This window comes from Accipiter gentilis, chromosome 1 (genome assembly GCF_929443795.1).
Source record: "Accipiter gentilis chromosome 1, bAccGen1.1, whole genome shotgun sequence".
Taxonomy (NCBI): domain Eukaryota; kingdom Metazoa; phylum Chordata; class Aves; order Accipitriformes; family Accipitridae; genus Astur; species Astur gentilis.
Genome location: NC_064880.1, coordinates 36,073,281 through 36,091,411, shown reverse-complemented (window position 1 = coordinate 36,091,411; position 18,131 = coordinate 36,073,281). Strand labels below are relative to the sequence as shown.

Genomic DNA, 18,131 nt, shown 5'->3' with positions numbered 1-18,131 from the left:
CCTCCCTGGCACACAAAGGCGGGGGGACACGCGCGCAATATTTGGGGAATCGCAGGGGTTTGGATTTATTTTCCAGCCGTAGTAAAAAAAAAAAAAAAAAAAAAAAAAAAAAAAATTTGCTGGAAAGGTCACATAATAATGAGCTCTTACAGCAAACACACTCTTCCCTTCCCCCTTCCCCTTCCTTCTATCTCACAATAAAATCATCTCCTTCAATTTGCCATGATCGTCGCGACCAGGAGCCAGGTGATTATCCTAATTAATGTCTATCTAATTAAATTACTGTCAGCGGTTAACCAATGGCAGAAGCCGTTTCATCCTCTCCACAAGCAGCAAGATCAAAAGTGAGTCTTTCCTGATTGCTGCATAGTGTCAATTGGCCAATCTCTTCTCCCAGGGAAGGGAGGAAAAAAAAAAAAAAAAAAAAAAAAAAAAAAAAAAAGTAAATCAAACGTTTGGGAAGCATTTGGTGGATGAAGTGCTTTCTGTCTAGTGAGGGTCCCAGGATGTCTAGCTTCTGATACTAAGGAGCCCTTTCAGATCCAGGGACTGAAGGGTTATTACTGTGGTGCTAGAGCTATGCAGCTGGAGCATTGTCTTTCTCCCTCTATCATGCTCTCCAAGAAATTTCTCAATGTGAGCAGCAGTTACCCACATGCAGGCGGATCTGAGCTTGCCTTGCATGATCATCCCATTATCTCGACCACTGACAACCTGGAGAGAAGTTCACCTTTGAAAAAAATTACCAGGGGGATGACGAATCAGTCAGATACAGACAATTTTCCTGACTCCAAGGACACACCAGGGGACGTCCAGAGAAATAAACTCTCTCCCGTCTTGGACGGGGTCTCTGAGCTTCGTCACAGTTTCGATGGATCTGCTGCAGATCGCTATCTGCTCTCTCAGTCCAGCCAGCCCCAGTCTGCTGCCTCTGCTCCTAGTACCATGTTCCCTTACCCCAGCCAGCATGGACCTGCTCACCCAGCCTTCTCCATCGCCAGCCCCAGCCGCTACATGGCTCACCATCCTGTGATCACCAACGGAGCTTATAACAGCCTCCTGTCCAACTCTTCTCCGCAAGGCTACCCCACGGCGGGCTACCCTTACCCCCAGCAGTACGGCCATTCCTACCAAGGGGCACCTTTCTACCAGTTCTCCTCCACCCAGCCGGGGCTAGTTCCCGGCAAGGCTCAGGTCTACCTGTGCAACAGGCCACTCTGGCTGAAATTTCACCGGCACCAGACGGAGATGATCATCACGAAGCAGGGGAGGTAAGCCACGGCGCGGACCCTCGCCGGGTGTCGGGGCTGAGCCGCCGGGCTCCGCCGGGGGAGCCGCCCGGAGCCTCCGCCGCCCCGGGGGAGCCGCCCGCCCGCCCGCCCGCCCGCCCGCCGCCGGGGCCCCCGCGCCGGGCGCCGGGCGCGCCGCTGCCGGTGCCGCCGGTGCCGGTCCCCGCCGGGGCAGCCCTCCCTGCCTCCCCGCCGGTCCCCGCGCCCGCTGCCCTCGCCCCTGCCCCGCGGAAAGCTCGACGTTTCGGGGAGGGAGTTTCTTTTGATTTTTATTTCCCGGCCGCTCCCGGGAGCCGTGAGGATAACGCACAACGGGCTGGTTCCTCCGCGTGTGCCTGTCGCTGCCGGTGGCTTGCTTTCCTTCTTTCCTTTTTTTTTTTTTTTTCCCTTTCCTTTTTTATAGGCGCATGTTCCCTTTCCTAAGTTTTAATATTTCTGGTCTCGACCCCACGGCTCACTACAATATTTTTGTGGATGTAATTTTGGCGGATCCCAACCACTGGAGATTTCAGGGAGGCAAATGGGTTCCTTGCGGCAAGGCGGACACCAATGTACAAGGCAAGTTCCTCCAATTAACACTTTTCCCGACACATATGTAGGTGAGAATGATTAATTAAAGCCTTTGTGGACTGGCTCTGGCGACTTCTTAAACGAGAATGAATGGGCCAATGATGCTTTTTTTTTTTTTTTAAGGAAAAAAAAAAAAAAAAAGAAAAGGAGGGTGGAGGAGAAAGCAAAAGGTGTTCGGAAAACGCTGTTTTAATCCTTCGCGGTCAAAATGAAGGGAGCTTCGGCAGTAAAATACCGCTAACTTTAACGGGGTCCTTCGACCCCGTGTGCCGCTGCAGCGGCAGAAGCGGGGTATACGCGAGAACTGTGATGTGGTTGTGTTTTTTGTTGTTTTGCTTAGGAAACCGGGTGTACATGCACCCCGACTCCCCCAACACGGGAGCCCACTGGATGCGCCAGGAAATCTCCTTTGGGAAACTAAAACTTACAAACAATAAAGGAGCATCAAACAACAACGGGCAGGTCAGTGGGGGAAAGGCAGACGCTCTGCCAGGCTTCGTTTTTAACGCTTCAGGCAAAATCCTGCCGTTTCCGAAAGGACGTGTATTTTTCGCAGATCGCGTCGCTCGGGGAAAAGAAGAGGGGGGGCAGAGGAGGAAAAGCCCTCCCGTTTGTTTTGCCACGGGCCTCGTCGACCCCGAACGCGTTGCCCTGGCGGACGCGGCTGCCCGCTGGGGCCGGGGGAGCCCGCATTCGTCCCGGGGAAGGGAGGGTGGAGGGGTGTCCCGCCGCCCGCGGGCATCGCTCTCCCCGTCCTTCTCGCTCTAATGTCCTCCTCTTCCCGCGGCCCCCTCCCTCCTTTCCTTCTGTCTGGCAGATGGTGGTTTTGCAGTCCCTCCACAAGTATCAGCCCCGCTTGCACGTTGTGGAGGTGAACGAAGACGGGACGGAGGACACCAACCAGCCGGGCAGAGTGCAGACCTTCACCTTCCCCGAGACCCAGTTCATAGCAGTCACCGCCTACCAGAACACCGATGTAAAGACCTCCCCGGTTTATTCCGCGTACGGTCGCCCGAGCTCCCCGCTCGGCACCCCGCCGAGCCCAGCCCGGCCCGGCCCGGCCCGGCCCTGCCCGGCCGCTGCGCTCCCTGCCCCGGCGCCGGCAGACGGGGCTGCCTACCGCCCCGCTTTGTGCCATTCCGCCCTGCCCGAGGCTGGCGAGCCCCGAGGGTGGTCCCGGCCGCCCTCTCCGCTCCGCGTTTGCCCCGGGAGCCCCGCGCCGGCCGCCCGCCGCGGCCCTGCGCTCCCCCCCCGCGCCGGGCCGGGCAGCAATCCTGCCGGCGGCGGTGCCGCTCCGGCCGGAGCTGGGCGTTTATCTTCCCAGTCGGAAACGGCTCAGTTAACTGTTAGCTTAAGCTTTGAGTCTGCAAAGATCAATTAACAACCTCATTGATTGCGCCGGGGGGGGACGACGGGGGGGGGGGGACACACGGAGCAACTTCCTCAAATTAAAAGCTCGTTAACGCCTGGCTGCGTTTCGGAGTGGTCTGGCTTTGCTGCAGACTGGTGACCCCTTTTTCAAATGACATATGTTCAGTCCGCATTCTTGCTTTAATTATTTTGCTCGATGCGAATGTAAACTCCTAGCTACCGTTCTGCGGTACGTTTTACCTCATTTCTGGATTTAAGTGTATTCGCACCCGTGCGGTAGGAATACCGACACGTCTCAAAACACGGGGTCAAATGTTCAAATTTACCGTACTTTTTACAACAAAATAAACCTTAACATTACACCGTGATACCCGTAAGCCCGCCAAAGCTTTATTTTTCACGTTTTAAAGGCAACCGGACCGACTAGAGTAAAGCCTGATCCTTTAAAAAATGTGTTGGCTGCAGCAGGGTACGTTTTTCAGGCTTTCACAACGTGCGCTCTCATCTTCTCTTCCCCTAGATCACACAGCTGAAAATAGACCACAACCCCTTCGCAAAAGGCTTCCGAGACAATTATGACACGTAAGTAAAGCGGATTTTTATTACCCTTCTGCCGGCTGCGCACACATCGCAAAGGGGGGGGGAAGCTTTAGCATGCGGGCTGGCTTCGTTTCGCACCGAAACGTGTAATGTCAGGCTTTTCCAGAGCCCTCCGGGAGGGAGGCACCCGCAAGCTCCCCCGGCGGGGCCGCGGAGGGGCTGTCCCTGCGGCTGGGCTCCACGCAGCCCCGCACAGCCCGCGGCCGCCTCCGCGCCAGGGGCCGCGCTGCCCGCACCTGAGCCCGCATCTCGCTTTGGCACTTGCGGCGGGGTCGTGTGGTCGGGTTTTTCCTCCTGGCACGGATCTTTGCGCCCCTCTCCAAATTCCCCTCTCACTTGCGCGCAAGGGGTCCGAAAGAAGCACCCCACCATCCCGGGCTCAGTCCCCGAGCATCCCGCCGTCTCTGCATGATCCCGGCGTCCGCAGAGCCGGTGTCCGGAGGAAAATTTCTTGGTCTCGTTTTGGTCTTCTCTGGGGTTGGAGGCTTTTTTTTTTGTGTGTGTGTGTTTGGGTTTTTTTTGGGTCGTTGGGTTTTTTTTGTTGTTGTTTTTTTTTTTTAATTCCCCCCCTCTTCCTTCTGGGTGGAGCTAAATCTTCCCAAGTTTTAATCGCGGTTTGCCCCCGCGCTACCTCTGCCCGTCGGCCCGGGGTCCGCCTGTTTCCAGGCTCAGCCGTGAGACCCACCCGGCCGTGCCCCCCGCGGGAAGATGCGCCTGGTGCCGCCCGAGTGCTGCTCTGGGGGGGGGGCCGCACCAGCCCTCGCCCCCGCCCCCCGCCCCCCTCCGCCTTTCCCGGCCCTCGGGAGCCGAATGGGGACATCCCGGCCTGGCAGCCGCTGGCGGCCAGGGGGTCCGGCCCACCCGGCGCCCCCCTGCCCGGGCCGGGCCAGCGGGAGGTGGTGGGCACAGGGCGGCCCGCACGCCCGGGGGGGCGGGCGGCTTGGAAGCTCACCCGCCCCGCTGCAGGGCCCGGCTCTGCGGGAGGGGGCTCCGGCTTTGGGAGGGGAAACCTCCTCTTTCTTCCCTAAACTGCGGCGGGGAGCGGCCTCCCTCGGAGCGCCCAAGCCCGCGCGTACCTTCAGCGCCGGCTTAAGCCTCCTTCAGCTCCGCCAGCCGTCCAGCATCCCCCGGCAGCGGGATTTCGGTCCCGGGCTGGAAACGACGCCGAGGCCTGAACCAGTGCGAGAGGGGCCCGGGGCCCAGGCACCGGCTCTCCTCGGCGGGATGCTCGTGGTGCGGCCGCTCTCGACCCACGGGCGAGGGTCGCGGGGGCTGCGGCGGCGGAGCCGGGCCGCCGGCGGGAGGGGAACGGCGGTCCCCGGTGCCACGGAGAGCGGCGGCCGTGCCCGCCCCCTCTTCTGGGAGCTCTGAAGATGCGCGGCCTTGAGAGAGGCTGCGTGGCCTTCGCCCCAACCGCAAGCGCTTTTCTCTTTTTAATGGGAAAAAAAACTTTATAGGGCGTCACTTGAAAGGAGACGGGGGGAGGGGGAAGCTTCAATGTTGTCTAGCACGTCGGATTTGTTTAAGGGCCAAGTTTATTTTGGATAAGAAATTCCAGGAGGCGTGGAGGGTTAATTAAAGCACAGTTTTAGCCTGAATTAAATACAGATAGTAGTTATTCATCCATTAAAGTTTTTATAATCGCAAATTGCAGCCCAGCATGGGAGAATTATATATAGGCCACGCAGGGAACACTGGATGTGTCTGGTTTTACGTTTCCTACAGTAGGTGTTTAAAGATTAGCTTAATTTAAACTCGGTAAAATGTTGATGGTTCGTCTGCGACTCCCAATAATAAGTGTTACACAGCCGATACGATTCCGTAGTCTGCCATTCACGCTGCTCGCGGCAAATGACCGGGTTGCCTGTTGCGCATATGGCAGGACGGGTCAGGCGTCACCGCGCGGGATGGGACGCCGCTGGGCTGCCGGGCTCGGGCCGGAGCGAGAGATCTCAGCCCCGGCAATGAACGGCCAACCGGTCCCGAAAGACCTGCTCTCCTCGCCTCCCACCACCCACCCCCTCCCGGCCCCCCGTTAAGGCCCTCGGCGCTCCTGGCGCCGGAGGCCGCAGCCCGCAGAGGAGCGCTAGGCCCCGGGCAGGGCTGGGGCGGCCGCCGTCCCGTCCCGTCCCGTCCAGTCCCGTCCCGTCCCGTCCGTCCGTCCGTCCCCCGAGGGCTGCGGCCGGCCGGGTGCCGCGCCCAGGAGGGCGCCGGGCGGCGGCGGACACCCAGCTCTCTCCCCTTGTCTTGGGCAGGATCTACACGGGCTGCGACATGGACCGGCTGACGCCTTCCCCCAACGACTCGCCCCGCTCGCAGATCGTGCCCGGGGCCCGCTACGCCATGGCCGGCTCCTTCCTCCAGGACCAGTTCGTGAGTAACTACGCCAAGTCCCGCTTCCACCCCGGGGCAGGAGCCGGCCCGGGGCCCGGCGCCGACCGCAGCGTGCCCCACACCAACGGGCTGCTCTCCCCACAGCAAGCCGAGGACCCGGGGGCCCCCTCGCCGCAGCGCTGGTTCGTCGCCCCCGCCAACAACCGCCTCGACTTCGCCGCCTCCGCCTACGACACGGCCACCGACTTCGCCGGCAACGCCGCCACGCTGCTTTCCTACGCGGCCGCCGGCGTCAAGGCGCTGCCGCTGCAGGCGGCCGGCTGCGCCGGGCGGCCGCTGGGCTACTACGCCGACCCCTCGGGCTGGGGGGCCCGCAGCCCCCCGCAGTACTGCAGCAAGTCGGGCTCCGTGCTCTCCTGCTGGCCCAACAGCGCGGCGGCGGCGCGCATGGCCGCCGGCAACCCCTACCTGGGGGAGGAGGCGGAGAGCCTGGCCCCCGAGCGGTCCCCCTTGCCGGGCGCCGAGGACTCCAAGCCCAAAGATTTGTCCGATTCCAGCTGGATCGAGACGCCGTCGTCCATTAAGTCCATCGACTCCACCGATTCTGGGATTTACGAGCAGGCCAAAAGGAGGCGGATCTCCCCCTCGGACACCCCGGTGTCCGAGAGCTCCTCGCCCCTCAAGAGCGAGGTGCTCACCCAGCGGGACTGCGAAAAGACCTGCGCCAAGGACATCGGCTACTACGGCTTCTACTCGCACAGCTAGGCGCGGCCCGCCCGGCCCCGCCGTCCTTTTGCACAATAACTCCTCCGCGTTAGCGCACTGACCCCCGCCCCTAGCTGCCCCATCCGTACCCCCGGCCCGGCCCGGCCCGGCCCGGCCCGGTCCGGCAGGGAGGCAGAGCCGCGGCTGCCGCCGCTCCCCGCCCGGCCCGGCCCGGCCCGGCCCGGCCCGGCGGCGCCCCGGGGGCGCGGGGGGCACCGCCGCTCCGAAACCCACTGATAAGTAGGATGCTTAGACTCTCTCAAACCGTACAGCGCTTCCTTCCTTTTACCACGGATGGATACTAGGGGATAACAGTAATGGTGGGGGAAAAAGAGCCTGTGAAATGCCTGTACATAGTATTTAATTCATTGTAACCGATTACTTTTCTTGGGTTCTGTTTCTTCCTTATTTGTTCGGACTTTTTAATTTTGTTTTCATTGTTAAGTCACAAAACTTAGATCCTGTTTAAATTTCTTTACCACCCCCGCCCTCCCCCTTTTGCTCCCTCTTCTTCCTGCCCCTCCCCAGGTAAACACTCTTTCTAAATGCCTCTGGAAATGTAGAGTGGTCCATGGCTGTAGCAGCGAGTAATGGGTTTCTCACTTTCTCTGCAACTCCTCGCATGAAATAATTACGCTGTGCCCTGGGCTAACACAGCTAAGGAATAGCTCAGCTTTCCCTTCAAAAGAACAGAAATATGTCTCGTAGAAAAGTCGATTAAAGTAGCATGACGCCTTCCAAAAGCAAAATTAACTGCCTCTGTATTTTTCTTTAAAAGGAATAGCTCGACAGCAGCAATATTATTTTTTTTTGTGGTATTCCTCCCCCCCTCCCCCTCGCCCCCAAGTGCCAAATCCATTACTGGTCCCTGCAGGTGCCAAATATGCTGACAAACTCTTTTCAAATTTCTTTGCAGTTTCCCCCCTCTTTCTTTATATTGCTGTAAATCTTTGTAATGAATAATCTAAAAAAAAAAAAAAAAAAAAAAAAAAAAAAGATATAGACGACTGAATTGTTGGTAACCATAGTGTAGTCCAGTGAAGATGAATTGTGAGTTGTATATTTTACTGCATTTAGTTTTGGAATTGACTTTTTCATAAAGTAGCTAACCGAGATCTGACTTCCTGGGGAATCCAATGCACATCGAAAGTAAGAGCGATCTTTCCTGTAAACCTCTTATTATATTAATGAAGGAGAACTCGTATCCCTCCAGGTCTCCCCCCCCCCCCCCCCCGGCGAAGCAGAATAGTAAGTCTTCGAATTTTGAGTAGCAAATCTATACAATTAATGCATTTTTATATGGAAAAAAAATTACAAACTGAAATATGCATCAGGCTAAATATTCAGTCTAGATTACACTCGACGGGGAAATTTCCTAATAGAAATTCAGGGTCATAAACGTGTGTATATTTTTGACTCTTCTGTAAATCGAATGTTGTGATTTTTATATTTGTTCTGTTACGTCTGTGGAACTGAATAATTTATACCAGTACATGCTCCATTGAGAAATGTTTCGGTTTTTGCCCGTTTGTATCGTCTGTGTATAACAAGTAAAATAAACCTGGCAAAACGTTAACGTCGTGTCGGAGAGCGCTTCGCCGTTTTGCAAGTACGAAGCGAGGCGAGGCCGAGGGGAACCGGCTGGCGGCCGCTCGCCCCTCTCCGGCCCCGCTGCCGGGCGGGGGTCCTGCCGCTTCCCCTCCCGGCCGGAGCCGGCCCCTTCGCCCAGGGGTCGGTCGCCTTCTTTTTTGGGGGGGTGGGGGGAGTCCGCACAGCGCGTGGCCAAGCGTGGAGCTTTGCAGTCGGAGAAAGAGGGAGATGACACCCCGTCGGGTTTGAGAGGCTTAAAATTATCCCCGTCTTTGACGTTCGAAAACCCTGACAGCGTTTTGCAGGCGGGAGAGGTGCCTGGTGGGGGGGGGGGGGGGGGACGGGACGGGACACGGGGACACCTTTGCTGGCGGAGCAGAGGCGAGGGGCGCAGCGCTGCCCGCCCGCAGCCTGCCCTGCCGGGGCGGGCGACGGCGGAGCCCCCGCGGTGCCGGCGAAGGGGCCCGGCCGGGCCTCCCGGGGCGGCTGCCCTGTCGGAGGAGCCGCCGTCCCCGCTGCGCGGGAGCGGAGCAGCGGTGGAGGAGCCCCCACTCCCGCGCCACAGCCTCTGCCCACCTTCTGGCGGGGGGGTGGGGGGATGCTGCTTCCCCCCCCCCCCCCCTTTAAAAATCGCCTCTCTGGGGGCTTTAGGAAAGGCGCCATCCCCGGGCACCTGCGTGGGTCGCGGTGCACAGGTGCTTGGGCTAAAAGGCCGGTTTTAGTCTTGATTCCTCGGCGCGGTAAGCGCGGGTGCGGAGCCGCCACGCCGATTTTGTCCTGTCGCGGTATTGACGGGGGGGGGGGGGGGGGGGGGGCCTGAGCAGCCCAATTGCACTCCCCCCCCCCCCCCCCTCCCGGCAAGGTGCGGGGCTCTACCTGAGCCGGGCCCCTGCGGCCCCCACGCCTCCGCCCGCTGCAGCGGCCCGCGCTGGGCCACGCGCCCGGTGCGCGGGGCGGGGGTGTGGGTGTGGGGTGTGACACGCGCGGAGGGGCGCAAGGGCCGCGCGGCCGCGGCGGCGGCCGTCGGGCTCACGGTGCCGCCCCCGGGGCGGCGGTGGGGGCTGCGCGGCCGCGGGACCCCCCCCGCCAGGAGAAGGGCCGTGGAGGGCCAGTGCCACCGCCTCCCCCCCCCACACACCCCCCCTCGCCCCGCCGTGAGGGGCGGGCGGCCCGGGCCGTCAGGCGGCAGAGCACCCCTCGGGGGAGCGCGGGCAGCCGGGGCGGCGGGGGGTGCGCGCCCTTCCCCGGCCGCCTCGCACCGAGCGGCGGAGGCCGCGGCGCCGCCCGCGTCGTCCCGTCGTCGTCGTCCCGTGTGTCCCCCCCCCCCCCCCCCCCAGCCGCGCGTCGCCCGCAGCCCTCCGCCGCCCGCGGGTCCCCGGCTGCCCCCTCGGCGGCGGGGTGAGGGGCCCGCGCCGGCGCCCTCCGTAGCCGGGGGAGCGAGGCTGTGAGAAATGAAACGTTGGCGGGCCTCGTTGCCCGCTGTCGGGCGGCAAAAGCCGCCCCTCCCGGCGCCGCCCGTCCCGCCGCGTTGCCCCCCGAGAGGGCAACGGGAGCGGGCCGAGGCGCGGCGGCGTTCCGAGGCGGGGAGCCCGCTGCCGCCCGCCTCCCGGCTGCGGCGGCGGGGCGCGGGGGGCTCCCGCCGGACCCCCGGCCGGGCGGTCAGCTCGGGCAGAGCGCTGGTCCGAAACGAGCGTGCGGGGCGTTATTTCCAGCGGGTCTGGAGTAAAGGCGTAACGCGTGACAGGTCTGAACAAAATCCTTCCCTGAGCGTGAGTGGTTAATGTTATTCCATAACTATTTCGACAGGATAATTCCGTAACTATTTCTGCGAGAGGTTGGAAGCGATGAGGGCTGCAGAAGTAAAAAAGGCTATTTCCTCTCGGTAGGTCACTTTATTCCTCTTACAGTTTTTTAGATTATTATTATTATTAGAGGCGCACCTGCGTATCCGCTAAACGTATGTTTACCGACACATTAAAATGTTTGCGTTCACCTAGGATCGAACATGCAGGTTTTGACCCAGTGTATGGAAATGATAATGTACTTGCAGCGCGCTCGGTTTAGTCGAAGCAAAACCCCGTGGATGAATTTGTTAGACCAGCAACTAATTGCATGAATTTTACATGAAGTATAATTTGTATTATCATTCTAGGCATGCTGAACGGGCTTTTAATTCAATTATTGTGTAAAATAATCTATTCGGTTGCCCTTTCTTCGCTTTATTTGATACAACCCAAAATCAAGGTCCGATCCGTAGAAAGTAATTCAAAGTTCTTATTGGCAATACTTTCTACGATGTTTCGCATTAATACTGTATCAAATGTAATACAGTGATTTACGCTCTGCAGATTTTGCACAAGTACGCTATGCATATTTGATGACACATTGCATATTTTAACAAGGTTTTTAATGACTGATTGAAATGTTTGCTAAGATATTTTTTAAGAGCTGGAGGAGAAATGGTTGTGGAAAATGTGTGTAATAGAATAGTGATAAGGATGGGAGGGTTTTGATTGACAGTATGAGGAAGCAGATGGATGACTAGGTAGGTCAGAGGTAAAGATGCCTTTGACAGCTTTTTAAGTTCCTTTGGCCATTTTGGTCCAATGAATCATGCAAAACATGTGTACATTACCAAACTGATGTCTCTGCATCGTTTACTGTTGGAATCCTCATCTTTTCAAACCCACCCTAACCTTCTTTCATCACCACTTGACGTGCTATGTCTAAACTAGATTGCAAGATCCTAAGAAGGCAAGAATCTGTCTTGTATTACTTGTCAGCAAAAAAAAAAAAAAAAAAAAAAAAAAAAAAAAGAAAAAAATTAGGAAAAAAAAAAAAATCATGTAAACCTATGGAGCTAGAAGAACAACCGCGACAGATTGGCAGAATAGGCGTAAGGTGGGACACGTTCTTCTTAATTTTCGCTGTCTGGTCATCACTCCCCTCCCTTAGGTAGTGCTCAAGGGAGATGTGGTGAACAATGATTTATTTTTTTTTTTCCCCCCAACTGGCATAAATCTGAATTTTCATAAGTCTGATAAGAGACCTAATTGCATAATTTTCCTTATAACATTATGCAGTGAGTGCTGTTGCTACAGTTAAAATGGTTTTCTTCACAGTCTGTGTTTTCAGGTGCTTTGTATGTCCCTTGCAAATTACTGGAAATGCTCTGATTTATCCCTGTAAAAGGTTACTGTTTTTGGAAATCTTATTTAAATTACATAGGACAATTTTAAAATTGCTGTGATACAAAAAAAGAATGTGTGTGTGTATTGGGAAAAGCAGAAAAAAGGATTTTGCATGAAAGTATGCTTTCCAGGTACTGTTTCTGTGCAGAATGGACACAAGTTTTCATTTTAAGTATTAAAACTTGTCATGAATGTAGTCTCTAGTGGGGAATGTGTCACTTGCTAAGATATGGGGGCAAAGTCAAAGAAAAAAAATTGAAATAGTGGAGTGATAAGTAGATGGAAGGCAGCAGACTGTTTGCGTTCAGTACCCCGTTCTCTCCAGCTAAAGAGATGTAATATATTTGTGGTAGGTCTAGAGAGCCGCACAGCTTAGTGATAACATTTAATGCATTTATCAGAATGCATATTAATCTGGGAATGCACAAACAAAAGCACTGCTTATTTCAGAGTGTGATCACTTGAAAGCTGTCCATTTGTTCAAATATGTATACCTGAGGAAAAAGAAATTGGTTCAAATATATATGTATATATAACTCTTGAATTTTTGAGCATACGTAATATTTTCCTTCTTACAGATGTAGAATAATCATTAATTCGTAAAGATCCATGGCTGCTGTTGCTGATTAGATGTAACTTTTGGCCTTATAGAATACATTACACAATAAAATCTGTGATGTTTTATTCATGCTATCACTGCAATTTCTCATAGTTGCAGTATTTCTAACACTAAGGGACTGATATGAGTACGAATGATCTTGTTGGTCTTAAGTTGACTTTTTAGGTCAATTTTAATTTTTTTTTTTTTAACTGAAGTCAGAATGGATGAAAACTGCATTACTTCTATGTAAAACTATCTATACTATACTATATTTGATATTAGCAAGCACTTATTTCTTAAGCTTTAAATAAGAAACAGCTGGTAATGACTTTGAATCCGTTTTAAGAGACATTTTAGGTAAAATGTTGATAGCTTGTAAATGTGTATTCCTGCCTTAGTCTCTGATCGTGCGTGCAAGTTCATATGTGTGAATAACGTAAAGTAAGAGGTCAGTCCTACAAAGACTATTCACTTGTCTAAAAATTCACAGACATAAATGTTTTCAGGATCAAGGCCTTTTTCAATAATTGTGATAGTCGTGTACCTTGAAGTGACTGACTGATTTAGAATACACTTAATAATTTGATTTTTTTAATATAGTAGAAACACTGCATTGATGAGTTACCAAAGCGCATCATACAAGCTCCTACTTCAATCATCTGTAATATATTTTTTTTTGGCTTGTTTGGGTAATTTTTTTTTTTTTCTTTCCTTTTTTTTTTTTTTTTTTTCCTAAGTGATGACACTGACACAGAATTTAAACTTTCTGAAAGTCACATCTTAATTTCTATGGGCTGTGCTAATGGAATTCATTTTTGTAAGTAGGCTTCTTCCTTGAATTATATTTAGTTACACATTGACTGCTTTTGTTTATCCACAAGCGGATAATACTGGTCTGGGACTTAAGGGTAAGAGAGCAACACCATTGAGTTGAGAGAAATTTTAGGTTGCTGAAAGGTGTCCTAGTTTAGACGGAGACACCCACCCACCGAGAATTAAACTGAAATCATAAATGTAAGCTAACAAATGCTTTTGGTGATTGATCAACACCCTGGTTAAAGCTTATTTAGCTTTGTGGAAATGTTTGGTGAAGGGGAGGCGTTATTTATCGGGAGTCGACTACAACTAGATTGTCGCATCTCTGTCTTCCATAGACCTTCTGCTGAAGACGCTGAGGAAATATGGTGGTTGCTCTCTGGCCCTGGGGAGAGTCGGTGCTCACCCCGTATCGTCTGGGGATCCCACCCGAGGGCCTGGCAGCAGCACCTCCCGTCATGCCTGTTGTTCTGTGATCGGTGCCTACATTTTACTAAATTAGATCTGTGGTGCAATAACGTAGAGCAATAACTGCTGCCCATGCTGCATCCCCTTTCAGCAAACCCTTAAAGCATCTCTCCTCTCCCCGCGTTGCCACCGCCTTACCACTATACTTCTAAAGCATGATGGCTTTGTACATAGGTATTACTTTAAGCTTGGTGTAAGCTCTCTTCTGGTAGCTCAGCTTACTCTTGCGTTAGGAGAAGGGAACATGCCACTTGAATTAGATGCAAGGTACTGAAAAAGAGGTAAAAGGTTTTGCTTTCTCTTGACAGTTCCTGAATTTCCTATGGAAAGCACCGTCTGTAAGTGATGAGGGGTAGGGGCATTTTTCAGAAGTCTCCGAGTGGTTTAGTAGCCCACGTTTAGAAATGATGAAAATCTCACTGAAAAATCTCCAGTGCTTGCTGTTCTAAATGATTTCCACACTTTTTATAATTTTATTCTTGGGTTCATTATCGAGCTGTTATTTCAGATATTCATTGAGGACTGGTATTTGTCGTGGAGTTGGGGTCAGAACACTGTGGATTAAATCCTCAGCTGGTGTACAATTACGTTGTTTCATTGGCTTCAGTGGTTCAATACTGATTTGTATCGTTGGATTGTTTCCTCTTGTGGTTTAGATACTATCCAAAGCAGGTGCTGTTTGATGGAATGAATAGGGCCAAGTATTAATCTGTTATACATATTTGTTTTTCCTGTGTTAATTATAAAAGCATCAACTAATATCTTACTGTACTTACATTTTTATTTCCCTGTGTTTAGATTATAAGAATAATTGAAGCTTCACTTCTGCTTATTGTCAAGGTTGATTTTGATGCTTTAATTGTCTTCATAATTGAATCAAAACCAGTTTGCTTGGTGTGGGTTAAACAAGAATTTGTCCCTTTCAAGGGGCAATATTTAGGCCAACTCTATTCTTTTAATATATGAGAAATGTTCAGAAATAGATTGGAAGGAAATTAATGAGATATTTCCAGTCCTTCTTATATGTGTCTGGGATTTTCTAATGCCCAAATCTTTTTCACGTTACTTGCAGTCTTATCTAGTGTGGCTCTATTTTTTTTTTTTCCTTTAAAAAAATCCTATAAACCCCCTCAGATGTTAACATTTAGTATTGTATTTTTAAACATTTCAGTTTCAGTTGTGTTTCCATATATTGTTCACTTATAACTTCTCTCTGATCATTGATATAAATGAAAATTATTTTAAAATTGATCTTTATTTGCAAACTGATTCATTTGTATAAGTAGACGTAAAATAAAGTAACGTGAAGTGCAATGACAGAAATGAAAAATGGGCCTTTAAAAATTAACATAAAAATTTACTGTAACAACATGTGGATGTAAGATTGCTTCAAGAATATATTTCCCTGTACGCCATTTAGACAGATGTAACCTAAAAGGCCAAACCCCATGGTAGTTCATTATCAGTATATGCTTATTTTCCAAATACATTATAACTGGAGAAACAGCACAAATAATCATCCCGTGACAGTGTAAAGTTTAGCATATACGTGCATGTAAGCCTTTGCAGGATCAGGGCCTAAGTATGTTTTGCTTTAGCAGTGTTATCTGTTGTGGGGTTTGGGGTGTTTTTTTTCCCTTGGTAATTAAAATGCAGTTCTGTCACTGTGGTCACATTTCCCAGCTATAGAGGGACAAGGGTAATGCTTGTGCTAAATACACACTGTGCTGAGTGGTAATTATATTTAATTTTGACTTTATTTTGATATCTACAGCTGCCTCAGGATAAGGATCTAGGAGATTTTAAGTGTAGTTCTGTGTATCCAACCCTTTTCACGGGGGTTGGTTTGCTGTCAGTTCAGCTCTCTGAAGTCACTTGGATGGTGGTGGTGCTATTGCATGGGAAAGGCTGCCAGGCTGGTGGGTGCAAAGGCAGGACAGCAGGAAGCTGGTGATACCTGTCACAGGTAGGTATGAGACGAGCTTAGCTATAACCTGAAACCTGCCCTCAGAGAGTTGTTTAGGGTAATGCATGCATCGCTGTAGACCTGGGTGATGAAACAGCAGAGCGCCAAGCTGATGCAAATCCACCAGTAGTCCCCAAGTAGCCTCTGGTCTCTTCTGCTGGTAGATCTCCAAGCTTCCCATGAGCTCCAGCCTCTGCCTTGCTCTTTTCCATCCTTTTCCTTACTGGGGGGGGGGGGGGGGCACTTCACTGGCTGCTCCGTGGCTTGTTCTGTTTAGAGCTTGGGCATGTAGACGAGTGCTCTATCCTTCAACTCCTCCTGTGGTGGATACTTAAACAAGGAAAGCCTTGCTCAGGATTAATGAAGAGGATGAGATTCATGCTCTCTTTTGTACCCAAACTTAAATTTACATTTACATATAGTTTCTTGTGATTCTAAAGGGTTTAACTCATATAAAACATTTAACGTGACACATTTTGTAAGAATCTGCAATGTAAATATTTTTTGCATTAGTAGTTGCATAACCAGGGTGTCTGTTTCTGTTTTTTTTTTTTTCTTAAGTAGCATGTAACAGGTGGACTCCTAGTTTTATGGGTGTTGCATTATAATTTATGGGGCCTCTGCTGATCTAAGCTTGATTCTTCATAGCTTTTTTTATTTTTTTTTAATTTATTCTTATTTTTTTTTTTTACAATTTTAACACCATTTTCCAAAAGACTACTGGCCAGAGGATATTGTAAAATAACCTGCTTAAAATTTATTCTTTTATAAAAATATTTAAACTTGTAACAAATTCTAGTCTATTCTGTAATTGCAAGAGTAAGTATGTCATGTCTAGCCAATACAGATTTAATCTATAGGGTTAAATGTTGTCTCAAATAATGTTATTTCTGAATAATAGGAGAAGATTCTAGAACCAATACGCATTTTTTTCTGGGTTACACAAACACATTTTTGCCTGAGAAATCCTGAGTTTTATGCATTTTTGTTTGTTTGTTTTGTTTTTTTACAGAAAAGTAGCTAATATAATGCGGCTTTCATCCATCTTCTGTATTTTTCCACATCTTGGTGTCCTTCTATTTTTCATCAGATATCTAGGAGCAACTTGGCTAGTGCTTTTATTCTATGCCATCACATTTTTCCTCCATTTTTTTTGTGTAAGATTAGATTATTATTATATTTGCAATATCCCTTGCAAAGTTTCATCTTGTATTACAGTATCTGCAATGACAAACCACATCTCGTCTGAGACTGGGAAAATTTTTCTCGTGCATCTCCACCATCAGACTATGGTGCATGTCAGTTTTACAGAAAGCTTGGATAGGGTATCAGCTGTCATTGAATCTTGTCTAGATTTATATTCTAGCTGTAAACCACACAACTATGTGAAGATTAGCCTCTGCAATCTAGGAGATGCATCTAAATTCTTCCTCATGGCTGTTACTAGTGGCTTTGTTTCTGACAGTTTCTAATTTTCTGTACATAAAATCAATTATTTTGCGTGTATATGCTAAAGCTAGAGGCTGTTTTTTGACTGTGCATGCTACAATTAGTTATGTAAATAGCAGCATATGCTACAAGTTTCCAGTCCTCACCCTGCTTTTATAGAAGTGTTGGCTCAGGCTCTGCTTCAAAGTTAGTTGGCAGAGGTGTTTGGTGCTCTGTGGCTCAGGCTCTGAAGACAATGCTTTCTTCATCAGTTCCCTCTCGTGTTTAGTGTTTTAGTCTATAGTACATGTTTGTACACCAAAGGCAAGACATGACTTGAATGCACTAGGGATTTTGTTAGTCAGACTTTTAAGCTTCCTCACATTTTTCTTGATTTGTATATAGAGGTATACTGGTAATTGCAGGTGTGCCGTTGGACACCTCCTGTCTGCATACATCAGTCCATCTTCTCCCTGCCCCACTTGGGTTATTTTTTTTAAGTTTGAACTTGTCTTTCTGCCTAATGATTTCTAAACCAGCCCTTTCCAGAGATGTTGGGGGTATATAGTTATGTTATTATTTATTCCCATATGAAAAACTTACTACTGCAATGTCTTCAATATCATCAAATATTTCTGTGTCTTTTTGCAAAACACTTCAGCTGCAGAGCATAATCCAAAAGGTAAATTGGTGAAGCAGCAAATTCCAAGTGGTGTTTTAAAAGTGCTCACAGGCAAATTGGTTTGTTTTTCACCTTTTCCTAGAAGATCCTGCTGGAGCCCTCATCAGGCACCCAGTGTGGAGCAGCTTTTGGCACTTTGTTTTTCAGCAGGACTTCTGAATCTTAAATCACAAGCTTCCATAGTCTGAGTCAGAGAAACCAGGCAGGTTTGTTAAAGCTTATTATTTATCACTTTTGTGCTAGCTCCCTGTACAGGGCAGACATTCTTTAAAGATAATTTTGGTTGGGAGTTTTTTATGTTGTGGCACCTACCAATACTGGATATTGGTTGGATATGCAAGCTTCTCCAGAATTCACTAATGAAGTTAACTTATCTCTTAAGTTAACTCTGTGCTGTTACTTTTGAGAATCATGTACTATTTGTACCTATGTGATAACACCTTAACTGCCGAGGGCATAT

At 50.5% G+C, this 18,131-nt stretch overlaps 1 protein-coding gene across 1 annotated transcript; it reads left to right on the top strand.

Annotated features, from left to right (window-relative positions):
• The first annotated feature begins 579 nt into the window (after positions 1-579).
• TBR1 (T-box brain transcription factor 1) lies at positions 580-6,929 on the top strand. The gene is made up of 6 exons (XM_049804890.1): positions 580-1,271; positions 1,693-1,847; positions 2,200-2,321; positions 2,677-2,835; positions 3,751-3,812; positions 6,086-6,929. Exons 1-6 carry the CDS (start codon positions 580-582, stop codon positions 6,927-6,929), a joined length of 2,034 nt encoding a protein of 677 aa, XP_049660847.1.
• The last annotated feature ends 11,202 nt before the right edge of the window (positions 6,930-18,131 follow it).

Excerpts from the sequence above, each read along its gene's own strand:
- TBR1 (XM_049804890.1), top strand. The coding sequence starts at position 580 with ATGCAGCTGGAGCATTGTCTTTCTCCCTCTATCATGCTCTCCAAGAAA. Across the intron at positions 1,848-2,199 it reads GGCGGACACCAATGTACAAG|GAAACCGGGTGTACATGCAC; the intron begins GCAAGTTCCTCC and ends TGTTTTGCTTAG. Across the intron at positions 2,836-3,750 it reads CCGCCTACCAGAACACCGAT|ATCACACAGCTGAAAATAGA; the intron begins GTAAAGACCTCC and ends CTCTTCCCCTAG.